This window comes from Akebia trifoliata, chromosome 2 (assembly GCF_017979445.1).
Source record: "Akebia trifoliata isolate Shusen 1 chromosome 2, ASM1797944v1, whole genome shotgun sequence".
In the NCBI taxonomy this organism is placed as follows: domain Eukaryota; kingdom Viridiplantae; phylum Streptophyta; class Magnoliopsida; order Ranunculales; family Lardizabalaceae; genus Akebia; species Akebia trifoliata.
The window spans coordinates 2,304,034-2,323,284 of NC_141376.1; the positions used below are offsets into that span (position 1 = coordinate 2,304,034).

Sequence of the window (19,251 nt, forward strand, 5' to 3'; positions counted from 1 at the left end):
TGGTTTAATTATAATTTGTTATAATTAAGATATAAATTAATTATTTAAAAAAAAAAATTATCTTTGTTAAAAGTAATAAGTTTTTAGAAGCATAACTCATTTTAAGTTTCAATTTATAATTTATATGAAAAATGGAAGAATTTTATATAACATGCATTTATTTTTAAAAATACATTAAATCATCTATAATATGTAAATAAATGACAAAATAAATCAGTTCCGGATACCTACGAGTACCCATTAGATAGAATCTAATGATTCTAGTTCCTATCGGTTCGGTTCCATTTTAGATCCGGTTCTAATCGATTCCAATAAAAAGAGATCCAGAACCATGGTATTTGATTTTGATTTCATTTAAATGGGTACCCATTGACATCCCTAATGTCACTTTACGGGTAAGGTTGTTGGTGATGACAGTGTACCGTGGATTTAATAGAATCTCGATTAACCAATTGCAAGACGTATATTGAGTGCATCCCTTATTTAATAGAATACCTATATTAGGGAAGTTTTCAATACACACAACATCTTACAGTTGACTAATTTAAGATAACGTGAAATCCCAAATAAACTTTTCTATGCCCAAAAAATTTCTCATGATATCACGTTTGTAAATTGGGTTGAGCTTAATTGAACCTTAACTCAATAATAAAGAGGCGAGCTATACCTTAGACCTTCAATATAATCCTATCGAGCTTAAGTTGGCTATGCCCAAGTCTGACCCTAACTGGTCTACTTCAGGTTCGAAACATACAAATAAAATAAAATAAAATAAAAAATAAAAAATAAAACTTAATATTTAAACTATGTTTTAAGCATCTTCTATTATAAAATTCTGTATATCTATGATAAATAAAATGTACATCTAAAATATGTAGGGACTGGTCAAACCAAGTTGAATATTGTTGGGCAACGGTAGGTTAGGATAAAATGGATTGAATGTTTTTAAATCCGGTCCTACCATTGCAGGCAAAGGATAAGGTCCTCGCTCTTATCTATTTGGGCCGGACTGGGCCGGGAGGGTTTAGTGGGCCAATGAGATTTAGCTCAATTGATACGGCTACTAGAAAGTGACTTAGACGAGATTGATAGTTTGAAACAAAAGAAAAGAGGTTACCGGTCAACTGCGGTCGTCTCCGAAACACATGGTTTCCCACTAAAGCACGCACATGCATCCAGCCGCCCGTAATGGGTCCCAGTGTCCTCAAAATATCAACTTATATAGCTGTAACAAGTCTTTTCTGTTGTATCACAGTGCATCGTATACTTTGCTGTTCATGTAGAAGACAAATATCATAGGTAAAGGTGTCAATGGATAGTCAAAATTCGAATTCGAAAAATCGGATATTATCTAAAATTTTCGATATTCAAATCTTTATCGGATACGGATTCGAATATTAATATTACGAATCCTATAATATCCGATTCGAAATAATATATAATATTTACCTATTATATACATAATATAATATATAATAGATTTTTTAAATAATAAAAAAATCAATCGAATAAGAAAAAATTACATTTTTTTTTCAATATATAAATTATTTGAATTTTAAATGGATATTATATGATATCCGATATGATAATCAGATTCGAATTCAAATAAAATTTTAAAACATCCATCGGATTTGAATTCGAATTTAGATATCAAACAAAATTTCATATTTGAATTCGAATATTACTGTATTCGAACCAATAAACATCCGTTAACAGTCCTAATCATAGGTTTTGTTGAGCCCACTTAAGGGAATCATTTAAGTCAATCAATAAAGGTTCTTGTTATACATGGAAAGATGATTTGGATCAATCAATCAGGTTTATTCCGATTTTTCGGTTGTATTATTTTGACTTTTGAACTTGAGATTGGATGTGATTTTGATGATATAAAAAAGAAAAATGCTGGAATGACACAGGGCATTTACTGTGATTCTCACAATTATGATGGGGACGTGTATATAATCATAGATGTATTTTCTCGCTATACGAGTAAAAATCATCTACGATTACATATGCATCTCCAAATCAGAATTGTGAGAATCATAGTAAATCCTGTATCACCCCAGCACAGCTCTATAAAAAAAAATTTCCATTTGGATCCATGTACTCATTAAAGGCCGTTCTAATTGCACCCACCTTTAAGCTTAGTGCACCCACTTTCTTTTATACATCTCATTCTAAAACGTGTTTTAGGTATGGTGGGTGGAAATAGCCTGACCCACTCATTACTTATTTATAAGGTCATGGAAGATTGTAAGGTCTCATGTTCAAATCGTACAAATGATATACAATCCATATGAACATCCTTTCATATTGGATGATTTTTTTTCATAGCTCAATAGATTCTTTTTATAAAATTTTATTCAGCCGGGGCTCCGTTGACTTAAGAAATATGACTCAAAATATAATACAAGATCCCAATCATTTAAAAACAACATCCAACAGTTGAAATTTTTATAAGGATTATATCCCAAATTCCAATGATGCTTATCTCAAGGATGAGTGTAAACCATTGGATTTTGTGTTCACCGGTCAAGATCTTAAGTTATTTCTTAGGTCGACGGAACCAACCCAATTTTATTAACCCTCAAAATAGTGGAAACTGGTGTTACGGTGTTACCTATCTTAAAATATAAGGTTAAGTGAAAAAAAAAAAAAATTCTCAAGTAATCAGCCTGTATTGAGTGCATCCCCAATTTACGTAATTACCCTCGTTAGGCTTAAAGTAGGGGTGGGACACAAGAGAATCTATGAGCACTAAGAAAAAGTTAGTGCCAGTGACTGATGGCAAAATTTGGGAGATTTTGAACATGCAAGGATTGGGTGCATCATGTATCGATAAATCATAAGAAATGGATTTTTTCATATTTTAGTAGTGGGAATTCCATGTTTGTTTATGAGTTTCTTTCCATAAATTCTAAAGAATAAACTCATCAATAGATACACGGAGAGACCGTTAAGAGATTTGGAACCTTTTAAACTTATCATTGAACTCCTTATCAATGCCGGGGACAATAGTAGTAGTGTCTCTACAGCAGCAATTACAATGTCTCATTAGTAACAAAATTCTCTAAATTTTTTAAAAAATATCATAAATTTCTCGGAATTAGGGGTTAGCCGATTAATTCGGCGATTTGATGAATTAATTAGCAATCCCTCAATTAATCACAAAATATGGTAATATTCGTACCCTTCACCTATAAAATTTTAGTTTTTTCAACATTCAAACATCAAAAAGAAAGTGGTTGAAGATGATAGGTTGTATAAGAAATCCAATACAATATTTTGTATAATCTTTGAAATTTTTCATATTTTTTTTTAACGAATCTTTCCCGAATTAACCGAATTGAATACTCGCTAAATATATAATTGCTGAATCCGAACTTTGTTACCATGCCTTGCCCCTTTCATACCACCTTGAGTGAGTATTCAACTTAAAAGAGATCGTCGTTATGAGAGAATAGAATAATACTGTAATGACCTTAAAATTCACACTTTAATGACGTGGATGTGTGGACGGAGAGATAGGAGTGAAAAGCATCTATGGTTCCCAACACATATCCACATCAAAAAAGTGTAAATCAATGTAAATTTTAAGGTCACTCTAGCACCACTCGAGAGATTATGGTGATCTCATGGTCTTCCAAGCCATATTATAACTTTTTATGTGGATTTCTCGTGTTTGTTTGTGTGTGTGTGTGTGTGTTTTTTGTGAGTGAGAGAGAGAGAGAGAGAGATTAGACAATCAGTATTGAAGAAGCGCTAATAATATCAAAACAACATGAATTCGATAATTTGAAGCCACTTGAGGAACTAATTTCCGATTAAAATCCCAATTAAAAGAAATATTCAATTTGAAGAAATATTCCATTTGAAGATTATGAAAGAAAGAGAAGGCCCAAGGAATGTGGATTGAGATTTTTTATTTATTTAAAAAAACAGAGATAAACACGTTTTCAATTACAAAAGACACAGTTCTTGATAGAGTGAAATGGAGGAATAGGAATCATTAGGTCGACAACTCCAAATCTCTAGATAAAGCTTTTTGATGATTGTACTTTGGCACTCATTTAGAAAATGAGATCTCCTTTAAAAAGCTTGCACATGTGAGAACTTTAATTCATCTCCTTGAAGGATTTTTCATATAAAGCGCTCGTGGAGAGAAAGCAACAAGGCAAGGCAGCTGATTACCCCACTTTTAAATATAATTTTCAATCCTCTGCAGTTGTTCTATAACAATTTTCTCAGTGATCTTCATAGCCTACTTGACGAAGATGCTAGGAAATGTATATATCCTACATTGTAATCTTTTTTTTGGGTTCCTAACATAAATATTGATGCTTCGAGCGATAAGTGTCTTTCTCGGAAAAAATAAATCATTAATACCAGGAGAGAGATCTAGATGATTTCAGCTAAAACATTCTTGAAATTCAATATTTTGGGATCAATGTTTCATTCCATTTTTTAATGAAACTAGAATGTTTTGTAGAAAGATTCCAAAATGACACAAGACTATCCTTCCAAAACATTGCATACCCTCCAAAAGATTACATGCTCAACAATAGAAGGAGCAATTATTTATAAAACCCAAGATGCAAAGTACCCATTGCAACATAGTGTAGCAATAACAAACCAAAGGAGACAAGTTTCTCAACACAATCTAACTAATAAAACAAGATAAAGAGAAGATGAAGTTCTATAGTTGGAGGACCTTCTTCCAAGCTGGTCTATTGGTAATATCATCCCACCATGCACTCACATGCTTCCTGTCCCTTATCATGTACTCCTTCCCGATATCATTCACCAAGTAATGTGTAAAAGGAAGGTGAGTAAGGTCAGCAAGACTGAAAAACTCCCCAGCTAAGTATTTACTCTTTGAAAGCCTCTCCTCATAGATATCCAACACCTTCCCAAGCTTCTCTTCACTTTCTTGAACTATCTTCATATCAGTAGGGACACCCAACTTGGGAAAGAAGATCAGTTGACGTACCAAATTGTAAATGGGTGGGTGGTAGTTTTGCCCTTCAACCTCTAGCCATTGTTCAACAACACCCCTTTCTTCTATATTCTTCCCTAGTAACTTTGTCCCTTGCGACTTGTACTTCTCTGCGTAGTACCTTATGATTGCCCGTGACTGCCCAAATTTGAAGTTCATTGGTTAGAATCTTTTTTTTTTTTTTTTAAATATTTGAGTCGTGATCTAGAACCGTGCCCCACTCTTATAAGGACATACACTATTTACATAGCACACTTTGGTTGGAGATCAGGGCAGATTTACAATGGGGACAAGGGGGCACTTTCCCCTACAAGAATCTTCAAAGTTTATGAGAATTTATGAGTTATTGTCACCACACAAAAATTTCATTCTTAATTACCCTCACGTGGGCACCATCTGGGCTCCACCCTTGTTGGAGACTAAACACATCGAACTGTGTGCAAGATAGAAAACGACTAGGTTTGCAGTTCGATATGTTTTAAACTCCTACTAAAACATGTCACATAGACATTTTACCATTGTATAGGAATGGAACATCTTACTTGATCCCGATTCTTTTTATTTAGCCGACCAATTCCTTTGGTATTAAGTTTTGACTATGATAATAATGGTTAGAATCTCATTTTGTGTGTGGAGAGGAGGGGGGTGATTAATGCACCTCTTCTTTCTTTATGATAATAATGGTTAGAATCTCATTTTTTTTTGGGGGGGGGGGGGGCACCTACATAAGAGTGGGATCCACTTTATTATTTTTAATATTCATCCATTTAATTTTATTATCTTTCCTCTCTCCCCATTTTTCAATAATGTCCCTCCAATTTTACCATCTATCTTCTTTTTACTTATTTAACCTATTTTATTGTCTTTTCTCTTATCCCCTTTCTTAATACTTTTCAAACTTTATTATTATTTTTCTTTTACTTCTTTAACTTTAAATATTTTTAATAATATCTTCCAACTTTATTATTTTTCAACGTTTATCTCCTTAATCCCAAAGAAGATGCTTAAACCATAGGAGGACAAACTCTAATTATGGATATTCCACTTTTTTTAACTTAATGATATATCCTCTTGACTTTGCTTTTTCATGGGAGTCCTTGTTGGCGGCCATTTTTGAAATCTCCTTTCTATGCTTTTTTTATTTTTTATTATTATTATTTAGGGGTGGGGTTTTTTTTTTTTAATGGATAGAAACCACTCTCTTCTTTTTGATGTGTTGGAGGGCTTTTTTTTTCTATAAAAGTAAAGAGATACTCCACATTTTGAACTTGACAACATACTCCCTCACTTTTTCAAGGAAAGAAAAGGGAGACCCTCACCTGCCCTCCTAAAATGGCAAGAATTTTATCTATTTATGCACCTTTTTCATTGAATTATATATATTTTTTAATTACAAATACTCCATATTTTAAACTTGATTACATACCCATAGACTTGGAGGGTGAAAATGGGCGGGGGGGATAAACCATTGTCTTCGACCATTTTAACAAAAATCATTTGTAACTTGAGTGATTTTTTGCTCACATTACAATAGACGCTTGACATGTGGAGCAAATGATGTAAGCATAGAAAGAGAAATTCTCTCACCTGCCCGCACATTCTTTTCAAATTTTATATTTTGAGATTTTGAATCTTAAAAAGGGTCTTGACCGACATGGATTACAACTTTGGCAATCTAATTTCACAGACTTATATGTAAAAAAAAGATTTTTTTGAGTTTGATCACGATGTTGAAAATGGTAGGCTATCGAATACTCAAATTTAAAATTCAAATTCAACTTTACAAAAATAAAAATAAAAAATCATAGAATTTCGTTTCTACAATCCCGTAGTATGGGGTCATCTTTTTAATGGCAAAAGGTGATCCAATCACGAAATTCCCTTTTTTTCTATTTAGAGCAGGAGAGAGAAATTCTCTCTTATTACGTCATTAGCCCCACATGTCAAACCGCCAGAGTGGTGTGAACAAAAAAATCACCATTTCCAACCCCAAAAATGTTATTTGAGTCGTGATAATCTGACTCCCCTACCTGGTATATTCAAAATATTCTCTTGACGTGGCATGTGATAGAATCATAGATTTTATGCCTCGGGATACACGACTGCACATATTGGGGGAAACATGTTATCACGACTCATCTTATTTTGTTTCTAACATCGGTGGTGGTTTACTTATGATCGTTATCACTTACTAGATTCCCAACTTTTTTACTTTATAAAAAGAGCCGTTGAGAGGGAAAAGATCTATGGTTATGGGGTTGTCTCATTACAGCTAAAACAAAATCAACCACAAGAAGATGAAAGTGAAGGTATTTCAGTAATTTTCCTTAATCTTCTACGGAAGACCTAAGTCAAATTCAAAGGAGATATACCATCATGTTTAAAACTAATATATATGAAATGAACTTACCATATAGAGTATAAACCCCATCTTCTATCACAGGGACTACTCCGAATGGCTGCAAATCGATTAACAAAATATATTAAAAATAACTTCTTTTGATATTACTTATCACAATTTGTAAATGAAACACTAATAATTAATAAATTAATTTACTTGTAATTTGAGGAACTCCGGATCTTTTTGGGCTCCTTTGAGTAGATCAACAGCTATGATCTCGAATTCTATTTCTTTCTCGATCAAGCAAGCGAGGACTCGCCTTGAAGCAGAAGCAAAAGCTGGGCCATGCACCTTCACCACCATTGTTATTTAATTGGAGTGATTTGAGCTATTGAGAGCTTGGATTCATATATATATAAAGGGACCGGTGCCACTTATAAAACCGGTTGTAACGGTATCCTATGCATGTACGGTCGTGTGGAATTTTGTGTACGTAGAAAGACTAGAGAGGCCAAGAGAAACATAGATAGAGTTAGCCGGTTACCTCGACTGGATAGCGAGAATCTCGTGTGATGCTCCAACTTTTCTTAGAGAAGGAGGGTTTGATGACTTGATCCAATCAAGTTCACCTTAGGTAGCATATGATAGAGTGACCTCGTGTCCTTTAGTTATTGGCTGATAAAGTATAGGTTGAAATCTTGATTTCTAAAGTTGTCCGAGACCAAAACATCTCTACGAGTGTCAATGGGTCGATTTTGATTCGATTCCTATGAATATTGGAATCATAATCTTTATATTTTATTCATCCCGATTCTTGTCAATTTTAATTCGGTTATGATTCTCAAGAATCAAAAATAAGAAAATTTATTTAAAAATCATTATATTTTAAAATAAAAAATTTTAAATAATATATTATTTATAAAGTATCAACTTAATAATAATTTATTCTAGTAAAATAATGATTTAATGATTTTTATTTTTAAATATTAAAATTTATTTTCTTTACCAGTAATAAATTTAAAATAAAAATTACTCATCTTAAACTTAAATATGTAGTTTATATGAAATTTGAAGAATTTTATATCATATATATATGAATTATGTATAATATAAAAATAAATAATAAAATAAATCGATTCCAAGTACTTGTGGGTACCTATTAGATTGAAGTTAATGATTTCGATTCTTATCAGTTCGATTCTATATTAAACTTGACTCTAATTAATTTCAATAAAAAAATAATCAAAATTAAAATTTTCAATTTCGATCCTAGTTAAATGTGTAACCATTGACACCCTCAGTTTCTTAGTGACCTCGTGTCTTGTTTTTTCTTTTTCTTTTTCTTGTCTTCCACCTAAAATCAGATACTCATGTTTATCTTGATTTGTCCAGACACACACGACCCTGGGTCTTCCCAAATAAAAGTTGGGTGATGACTTGGAGTCGATAAGAGCAACTCCAAAGCAAGTCTTTATTTCTTTTGTCTTTATATTGACATTTGATTTTTGTGTATATTTATATATATTTTTTTCTATTTTCTTGGGTGGGTTGCATGACCGTCCCACCGGCACCATGTACAATATTAAATAGACATTTATTTTATTTTATTTTATTTTATTATTATTATTATTTTTTTATTTTTATAGAAGGGTATATAAAAATTCAAAGGTATGTCCTAAGATGAAAATACAAAGAATTAAGATGACGGTATCCTAAGTTGAACTCAAATGGGTCTCCTCTAATTCACTATTCACATAATTAAAAAATAATAAAATTACTATTGGCAGCCCACTTTTACTCATTACACCCCAATTTATATATATATATAAAATCAACCATTGAAAATAATTAAAAATTAATTTTAATAGAAATTAAAATTTTTTTTAATTTCTATTGATTGAATTTAGGATTTTATATGATTCTAATCATTAGGAAACAACTGTTAAAGTTGTTTGAATGGGTTATAACACTTTGCAATGTTGAAGTAATAACTTTGAAGAAAGTTTTATACTCATGATCAAACTTATTTTATTGCAAATTACTGTGGAATTCAGTCAAACAACTTATTTGATTTCTTTTTTAAAATATTTAATGAAAAGAATTTAAAATATTAAATAATAATAATTGAAAATAAGTAAGGGACAAAATTTATATTTAGAGTGATGTTAAATGCACGTTATTTTTGGCCAACACCCCTAAGATCCTTTTCTATCTCTTACCCATAGTGAAAAAAAGCAAACTTTCTAATTTGATCACCTTGTGACATTCCAAATATGATTCAATGAAATGGAGTTGTATAGGACAAAATTATATGAATTTTAAAAATAAAATAAAATAAATATTTATTTTTCATCATTGAATTTTATTTTTAAATTTGGGTGCACGGTGATCGTCCATTTTCAAGACCTTGGATCAAGCTCGAAAAACAATATTTTTTAATTTCTTTTTGGTGGATATGAATATTTTCATGAAATCTAAAACATTGTGTTGTTGGATTATCAATGTGATAATATATGTATACCCAACGACCCTTTTTAAAATTTGAAATATAAAAAAACAAATGTGTGGGCAGTGGGCAAGAGAGAAACTCTTTCTATTGTTGATGTCATTGTGCCACATGTCAAATGTTTGTTGGGCTGTGAGTCAACACGTCATAGGGCGTCAGTCAAAAACGACGTCCATTTAGCATTTCTCTTATATTTAATACATATTTTATGCAAAATGAAAGTCAAGAATGACATTTATTTAACTTCGAGGATTTGCTAAATGGCAATTTCGTACTGATAAGCGATTAATGCATGTAGGTCATGAATTCGATACTTAGTACAAGCATTAATTCCTCAGGGGCCACTAGTGAGAGTGCACCCTCACTTACCTGGTGCGTGTAATGCGATGGCTTTGTACGTTTCCTGGGACTAGTCCTTGGACAAGACCATGGTCTATGAACTATCCAAAACCCAGATACCGAACTGCTTCGTTGTCTACTGGGATACCCGATTATCCAAAAAAGAATGGCATTTATGTAAAAAAAAATGGGACATAATTGGTATTTACATGTGATGAATAGTGAAATAGCGACTATCTCTAAAAAAAAAAATTGCGTCTCCAAATCTACAAATATGAATAGTGAAATAGATGACTTGTCAGAGATATAAAGACGGATTAGAGCTAAGAGATATAGGGACCGGTTGGAGTTACTCAATCCAAACATGCCACAGGGAGCTTTCTATTGTCCACTTGAATCAACCTGCTTGATAATTCCCAACCGTTGTATTTAAAATTTATAGGTTTTTAAACCGTGGGCTTGGTACATGATGGAAAATGCCCAAACACAATGGCACCAATTGAACTGATTCTCGGTATGTAGGTCCATCAAGGGATGACAATTGTGGGTGTCATGAAATTGGGCCAACGTATCGGGCTTTCAATTAAAGTTCATTTGTATCATCCGGATTAGAAACAAGGTTGCTTGGGAGTTCAGTTTTAAAAAGCGAAGATAACAGAATTCACACAAACACAAGGATTTGCGTGGTTTGCAGTGTGCTTACGTTCATAGAACAAGAACAATCACTATTTTCTCTTATATTTTACAGCCCTAGATATCTTTATTTATAAAACCGGGAGTTACTAAAACATATAAATCCTCCCCCCCCCAAAAAAAAAAAAAAACTTTAAGAAAATATACATAATTGTCATTTTCATACTCCCGCAACAATGCATAGCGCAACAGAATACAAGACATTTATACAATACTTATATACCCCACGGATGAAGACTGATGGCTGTGGATGGATTTTTTGCGGCGACGCTTTCTTGGTAATTAAGATCATTTTTCTCTTTTGTTAGTGCATTTTCCCTCTTCAGAGTTGTAAGTATAATTGGGAGCCTGAGGTCCCATCCAAGGTAACCTTTTTGTTTGATTTGGAGATTTTTTAACCTAAGAAGACATTACTCACCTTCCATTTCTGACAAATGATCTACAACTAAATCTAAATGTTTAGTTTGTTATTCCAATTTGTAAAAAGATTACAAGTTCAATCAACAATAAAGGGGGAATTATTCATAAAACCCAAGATGCCAAGTCCCCCATTACAACATAGAACAGCAATAACAAACCAAAGGAGACAAGATTCTCAACACAGTCTAGCTAATAAAACAAGAAAAGAGAAGATGAAGCTCTATAGTTGGAGGACCTTTTTCCAAGCTGGCCTACTGGTAATATCATCCCACCAAACACTCACATGCTTCCTGTCTCTTATCATGTACTCCTTCCCAATATCATTCACCAAGTAATGAGTAAAAGGAAGGTGAGTAAGGTCAGCAAGACTGAAAAAATCCCCAGCTAAGTATTTAGCCTTTGAGAGCCTCTCCTCATAGATATCCAACACCTTTCCAAGCTTCTCTTCACTTTGTTGAACTACCTTCATATCCACAGGGACGCCCATCTTGGGAAAGAAGATCAGTTGAAGTACCAAATCGTAAATGGGTGGGTAGTAGTTCTGCCCTTCAACCTCTAGCCATTGTTCAACAACACCCCTTTCCTCTATAGTCTTCCCTAGTAACTCTGTCCCTTGACACTTGTATTTCTCTGCATAGTACCTTATGATTGCCCGTGACTCTGCCCAAATTTTTATGTCATTGGTTAGAATGGGTTTTTATTTAGCATACCAAATCCTTGGAATAAGGTTTTTGAGATTGACAATGATAATAATGGTTATGTGTGGGGGAGGCGGGGGAGTCACCTCTGTTTTATGTGAACGGATTCGTTTTATGTTAAATGAAAGGCACCTCTGTTTTATGTTAAAAATTATAGATACACCACAATCTTATCTTGATTGCGTACCCATTGACTAAGGTTGGGGTGGTGAGGGGCACCTCTGTTTTATGTTAAATAGGATGAGCACACGGCTCTTATCTTTTTTACCTTTTTTTAGTTAGATTTTGCTCTTATCTATGTTACGTGTCTAAGTGGTTAAGTGCTTAAATTTGACGCATTCCAATAGATCCAGGTCTTTGGCATATTGGTTTAGGTTCCTAGTATCAGAAAGTTTCCCAATTGTATTTTTTTACTCTCACTCGAATTATGTAAAAGCCTAATTATGTTTTCGTGGGATATATATTTTTCTGTTTTTGTGAAAGTGAGTAATCTACAAATGTGAGTTTTCTCTTCATAGTAGAATCAGTGTGATACGTGGACGCTCCTCGATCTTGAGGGAACCACATAAAATCTGTGTGTTCTCTATGTGATTTGCTTGGTATAAGTGCCTGTGCTTAAGGGCTTATATTTGATGCAACAGATGTGGGTCTCTTGGCTTATTGGTTTAGTTGTCATAAGTGATGAAAATCTCATGCTTCGCTCTAAGGTGAAAAGAATTAGGGTTATGGGGTTGTCTAATTAGCACAGCTAAAACAAGTAAATGGGGTGGGAATTCAGGGTCCATCCATGATATATGAAATGAACTTACCATAAAGAGTATAATCTCCATCTTCTATCACAGGGACTACTCCGAATGGCTGCAAATCGATTAACAAAATATATTAAAAATAACTTCTTTTGATACTATTTATCACAATTTGTAAATGAAACTCTAATAAATTAATTTACTTGTAATTTGAGGAATTCCGGATCTTTTTGGGCTCCTTTGATTATATCAACAGGTATGATCTCGAATTCTATTTCTTTCTCGATCAAGCAAGCGAGGACTCGCCTTGAAGCCGAAGAATAAGTTGGGCCATGCACCTTCACCACCATTGTTGATTACTTTTAGAACAACTCAATGGTTAATGGGAGTGATTTGAGCTATATTGTAAGCTTGGCTTGGATTAATATAGAGGGGAAGGTGCCACTGGTAAAACCGGTTGTAACGGTATCCTATGTATATACGGTCGTTTTGACACTAGAGAGGGCAAGAGAAGTAGATAGAGTTTGCCGGTTACCTCGATTGAATGAGTGAGTAGGTACTCCGGAGCGAGAATCCCGTTGGACCAGCTAACCTTCCTTCCAAAAGAAGAGTTTGAACGAATAAGGTTCACGTGTCTTGTTTTTCCTGTTTTTTTTCGTTTTTTAAAAGAATTGCTATTGGCACCCCCTATTTTTACTTATTAAACTCCAATTAAAAATAAAGAAAAAAAGTAATATGTGAATGATTTGGAATAAGTAAAAGTTGAGATGCCACTAAAAGCTCTCAGTCATCCAGTCGTCATTTTTTACTTTATCTAGTCATCAATTTTTACTTTATCCAATCGTCAATTTTGACTTTATTTAGTCGTCATTTTTTACTTTATTCAGTTGTCATTTTTTACTTTATCCAGTCGTCAATTTTGACTTTTTTTAACCACTTTCAGATAACAAAAGTGACTTTATTATCTGACACCGAAGGGGGTATTTTCAGATTATCACGACACTAAAAAAAAAATTGTTCTTTTATATCTTTTGATATTGTTGTTATATTCGACCCAAGAAAGATTCCTATAAAGTTGAGAAATTCTCTTGACTTTAGATTTTAGAGGACCGTTGATGTGAATCTTTGATTCATCCAAATTTATCATCTAGACTTGAAACAAAGTTGCTTAGGAGTTTGGTTTTAAAAGAAATTTCAATGATCTAGATATCAAATCAATCTCTAACCTATTTGGTTGGTTCTGTCTCATTCTTATATACCCCACGGATGAAGACTGATGAGTGTGGGCTGGATTTTTCATAGGGATGCTTTCTTGGTAATTAAGATCATTTTTATCTTTCGCCAGCACATTTTCCTCTTTAGAGTTCTCAAGTGTAGTGGTTTGGGAGCCTTAAGTCCCGTCCAAGGTAACCTTCTTGTTTGATTTGGAGATTTTTTTAAACCCAAGATGACATTACTCTTTGAGGCGTCATTTCTGAAAATCGCCACGCCCCATGCAAATCAAGTGTTCATGATCCTTTGAATACACCCATATGCCTAATGGCTAGTTGAGTCGCCCACACAATGAGTGGTTGGAATTAAATCGTCACACTGCTTCATTTAAAAATGTTGACCCAAAATGACCTAGCTACTACTAAATCTAAATGGTTAATTTGTTATTCCAATTTGTATAAAGAAGGTTTGTGTCACAACTACGGCTGTGGCCCAGCCCGACCCATCATGGATCGAATTTGGGTTTGGAATATCGACCTGTTGGGTAGCTCGGTCTGGCCCAATTACTGATGTAATTTATTTTGTATTGATATATATACAAGAATTATTTATAGACAAGTGGTTTGCGAAGAAATTTGTAATGAAGAGGTCATGCGTCCAATTCTTTGTGAGTTGTTTTTTAATATTAAAAAAAAAAATTGTAAAATATATGGGTCAGTCCACAAATAGGCCCAATTCACGTGGTCCAGTTCAAGGCCCAATTGGGCTTGGTCTTATGCAATTTATGAGTTGGCCTCCTTCGGCCAGCCCGCCTGATTTACAACCCTAATCGATATCATCAATGTAGTCTCGTAAATAATAATTAAGAAAGCTACCTCAAATTCTATTTTGATTAGGTGAAATGCAAATTACACCTACAAAGTGTCGATGTGCACAATATATATGTTGCCTATAAAAACTATTTCTTATCTAGAACTAAACTTGAGAGAGAAAATATGAATTTTTACTTATCAAAGTTTTCCACCAAAACATTATTTACTAAAAACTGAAAAAAAAAAAAAAATGCATTAGGTTAAAATATCGACATCTCAACCCCCTGGAGTTTGAGTTGGCATTAAAACTAGTGACAATGAAGTCACGTGTTCAAAACTTTGTGGCTCTTGACTTAATCTATTTCTCGTTGGGAGCTTCCATAGGGTCAGGACATGCAACTGTAAGGACTAGTCCCGTCGTAAAGGGTGTGGGTATACCTGCAATGTCTAAAACAAAAAATATAGACATTGCAATTGAGTATAGGTAGACAATTATTTAACTTTATATATATAGGGGGCGGTTCATAGTACATGTAAAAACAATGGTTTTTCAAAGCATGGGTTATAGGTTTTGGATTGAGCTGATTTTTTGCGAGGATGATCACTATGATGAGAAGATCAACCTCACAAAAAATCAGCTCAATCTGAAAGTTCTAAATCCATTAAAAGTGATTTACAAATTATCAACAAAAAATAGACGGTCCACATTCTAAATCACTTTTAATGGGGTTAGAAGTTTGAGATTTGACTGATTTTTTTTCTTTTTCCGAATGATCTTCCTATCATAGAGATCATCCTCACAAAAAATCAATTCAATCCGAAACTTCTAACCTATATTTTGAAAATTTATTAATGTTACATTGTTTTTACATATATCCCTTGATCCGTCCCCTATATATATATATATATATATATAGGGTCACGTTCAATGGCAAACTTTTTGGCAAAACATTTTTCAAAACTTGAGATAGAAGTTTTGGAATGGGCAGATTTTTGGTGAGGATGATCTCTACGGTGAGGAGATCATCATCACAAAAAATCAGCCCATTCCAAAACTTCTAACCCCATCAAAAATAGTTTACAAAAAATGGACGGTCCACGATTTGCCAAAAAGTTAGCCATTGAACGCTACCCATATATATATATAGGGAGGCGTTCGGCGCAAAACATTTTGGCAAACATTTTTAAGCCGTCAGATTTAAAGTAAATGAACGGATCAGATTTAAGTTTACTGTTTTATAAAGTTATAAGTTAATTACAGCGTCGTCCCTCATTTTCATCGTATTTAGTGCGACGCCCCTCTCCTCTTTCAAATCGAACGAAGTAAGGTTCTGTTACCTTTCTCCTCTGTCGAACCCTCTCATAATTGCCCTTTTCATAACCAGCAACTATGCATAACGCAACAGAATACATGACATTTATACAATACTTACATACCCACGAATGAAGACTGATGGGCATGTGGATGGATTTTTTGCGGTGCCGCTTTCTTGGTGATTAAGATCTTTTTTCTCTTTTGTTAGTGCATTTTCCCCCTTCAGAGTTGTAAGTATAATTGGGAGCCTAAGGTCCCATCCAAGGTAACCTTTTTGTTTGATTTGGAGATTTTTTAACCTAAGAAGACATTACTCACCTTCCATTTCTGACCCGAATGATCTACTACTAAATCGAAATGTTTAGTTTGTTATTCCAATTTGTAAAAAGATTACAAATCAACAATAAAGGGGGAATTATTCATAAAACCCAAGATGCCAAGTCCCCCATTACAACATAGAACAGCAATAACAAACCAAAGGAGACAAGATTCTCAACACAATCTAGCTAATAAAACAAGATAAAGAGAAGATGAAGCTCTATAGTTGGAGGACCTTTTTCCAAGCTGGCCTACTGGTAATATCATCCCACCAAGCACTCACATGCTTCCTGTCCCTTATCATGTACTCCTTCCCAATATCATTCACTAAGTAATGAGTAAAAGGAAGGTGAGTAAGGTCAGCAAGACTGAAAAAATCCCCAGCTAAGTATTTAGCCTTTGAGAGCCTCTCCTCATAGATATCCAACACCTTTCCAAGCTTCTCTTCACTTTGTTGAACTACCTTCATATCCACAGGGACGCCCATCTTGGGAAAGAAGATCAGTTGAAGTACCAAATCGTAAATGGGTGGGTGGTAGTTCTGCCCTTCAACCTCTAGCCATTGTTCAACAACACCCCTTTCCTCTATAGTCTTCCCTATTAACTCTGTCCCTTGACACTTGTATTTCTCTGCATAGTACCTTATGATTGCCCGTGACTCTGCCCAAATTTTTATGTCATTAGTTAGAATGTGTTTTTATTTAGCATACCAAATCCTTGGAATAAGGTGTTTGAGATTGACAATGATAATAATGGTTATGTGTGGGGGAGGTGGGGGAGTCACCTCTGTTTTATGTAAACGGACTCGTTTTATGTTAAATGAAAGGCACCTCTGTTTTATGTTAAAAATTATAGATACACCACAATCTTATCTTGATTGCGTACCCTTTGACTAAGGTTGGGGTGGTGAGGGGCACCTCTGTTTTATGTTAAATAGGATGAGCACAGGGCTCTTATCTTTTTTATCTTTTTTTAGTTAGATTTTGCTCTTATTTATGTTACATGTCTAAGTGGTTAAGTGCTTAAATTTGACGCATTCCTTTAGGTCCAGGTCTTTGGCATATTGGTTTAGGTACCTAGTATCAGAAAGTTTCCCAATTGTATTTTTGAAATCTCACTCGAATTATGTAAAATCCTAATTATATTTTCGTGTGATATATAGTTTTCTTTTTTGTGAAAGGGTGTAATCTATAAATGTGAGTTTTCTCTTCATAGTGGAATCAGTGTGATCCGTGAACGTTCCTCAATTTTGAGGGAACCACATAAAATCTGTGTGTTCTCTATGTGATTTGCTTGGTATAAGTGCCTGTACTTAAGGGTTTATATTTGATGCAACAGATGTGGGTCTCTTGGCTTATCAGTTTAGTTGTCATAAGTGATGAAAATCTCATGCTTCGCTTTAAGGCGAAAAGAATTAGGGTTATGGGGTTGTCTAATTAGCAGCTAAAACGAAGTAAATGGGGTGGGAATTCAGGGTGCATACATGATATATATGAAATGAACTTACCATAAAGAGTATAATCTCCATCTTCTATCACAGGGACTACTCCGAATGGCTGCAAATCGATTAACAAAATATGTTAAAATTAACTTCCTTTGATATTATTTATCACAATTCGTAAATGAAACACTAATAAATTAATTTACTTGTAATTTGAGGAATTCCGGATCTTTTTGGGCTCCTTTGAGTAGATCAACAGCTATGATCTCGAATTCTATTTCTTTCTCGATCAAGCAAGCGAGGACTCGCCTTGAAGCCGAAGCATAAGCTGGGCCATGCACCTTCACCACCATTGTTGACTACTTTTAGAACAAGTCAATGGTGAATGGGAGTGATTTGAGCTATATTGTAAGCTTGGCTTGGATTAATATAGTGGGGAAGGTGCCACTGGTAAAACCGGTTGTAACGGTATCCTATGTATGTACGGTCGCTTAGACACTAGAGAGGCCAAGAGAAGTAGATAGAGTTTGCCGGTTACCTCGATTGAATGAGTGAGTAGGTACTCCGGAGCGAGAATCCCGTGGGACTAGCTAACCTTCCTTCCAAAAGAAGAGTTTGAACAAATAAGGTACACGTGTCTTGTTTTTTCCTGTTTTTTCGTTTTTTAAAAGAACTGCTATTGGCACCCCCTCTTTTACTTATTAAACCCCAATTCAAAATAAAGAAAAAAGTAATATGTGAATTGTTTGGAATAAGTAAAAGTTGAGATGCCACTAAAAGCTCTCTGTTGTTATTATTATTATTATTATACTAAATTTCTATTTTTCGAGTTTAAGATTTTATATGAGCCTGATAATAATTGTAAACATCTACTAAAATTATTTGAATTGAGTGTGACAATGTTCTGCAGTGTTGAGATTATAATTTGAGCCAAACATTGAAGAGTGTGTTTTAATCTTTCAATGGGGTGTAATAAATAATTTAAGAAATACAAGTGTGGCAAGTAAAAGTTAGGGTGCTAATAACAACTCTTTTTTTGTATTGCCTACTAAATTATAGGTTGAAATATTGAGACAATGTGAAAGTCACGAGATTTTTCATTTTTTTCATTTTTTGCTTTGGTGGGCCTAACATATACCAACCATTCTAGCACATGGCCAGTATTTAAATGTAGTCGATGTTATGTGGAAGGGCGTATAAGATTTGAAGGTGTGACTTGGGGAGCAAATCCAATCGCCTTACCATCTTGGATAAGATTTTTCATTTATAAATGATAAATTAACTATAAAAAAGTCACTCTAAATTCACTTGTTATTGTGGATGTGTGTACGGAACCACAAATCTTTTTCCTTATGTATCCCAAAGAAGAAGATTTATGATTCTGTGCACATGCCATATCATGTGATACGGTTAT

At 34.0% G+C, this 19,251-nt stretch overlaps 3 protein-coding genes across 3 annotated transcripts; all 3 read right to left on the minus strand.

Moving 5' to 3' along the window:
- Positions 1 to 4,029: 4,029 nt before the first annotated feature.
- On the minus strand, positions 4,030 to 7,960 carry LOC147408728 (glutathione S-transferase F9-like). The gene is made up of 4 exons (XM_086458950.1): positions 7,554 to 7,960; positions 7,407 to 7,455; positions 5,918 to 5,919; positions 4,030 to 5,134 (listed from the first exon to the last, which is right to left on the minus strand). The coding sequence occupies exons 1-4, from the start codon at positions 7,698 to 7,700 to the stop codon at positions 4,697 to 4,699; spliced, it is 636 nt and encodes a 211-aa protein (XP_086315076.1). The 5' UTR covers positions 7,701 to 7,960; the 3' UTR covers positions 4,030 to 4,696.
- A 3,361-nt stretch (positions 7,961 to 11,321) lies between these two features.
- LOC147408729 (glutathione S-transferase F9-like) lies at positions 11,322 to 13,262 on the minus strand. Its single transcript, XM_086421273.1, has 3 exons — positions 12,943 to 13,262; positions 12,803 to 12,851; positions 11,322 to 11,955 (listed from the first exon to the last, which is right to left on the minus strand). The coding sequence occupies exons 1-3, from the start codon at positions 13,087 to 13,089 to the stop codon at positions 11,516 to 11,518; spliced, it is 636 nt and encodes a 211-aa protein (XP_086277399.1). The 5' UTR covers positions 13,090 to 13,262; the 3' UTR covers positions 11,322 to 11,515.
- Positions 13,263 to 16,426: 3,164 nt separating this feature from the next.
- Positions 16,427 to 18,246, minus strand: LOC147408730 (glutathione S-transferase F9-like). The gene is made up of 3 exons (XM_086421262.1): positions 18,044 to 18,246; positions 17,904 to 17,952; positions 16,427 to 17,056 (listed from the first exon to the last, which is right to left on the minus strand). Exons 1-3 carry the CDS (start codon positions 18,188 to 18,190, stop codon positions 16,617 to 16,619), a joined length of 636 nt encoding a protein of 211 aa, XP_086277388.1. The 5' UTR covers positions 18,191 to 18,246; the 3' UTR covers positions 16,427 to 16,616.
- Between the last annotated feature and the right edge of the window lie 1,005 nt (positions 18,247 to 19,251).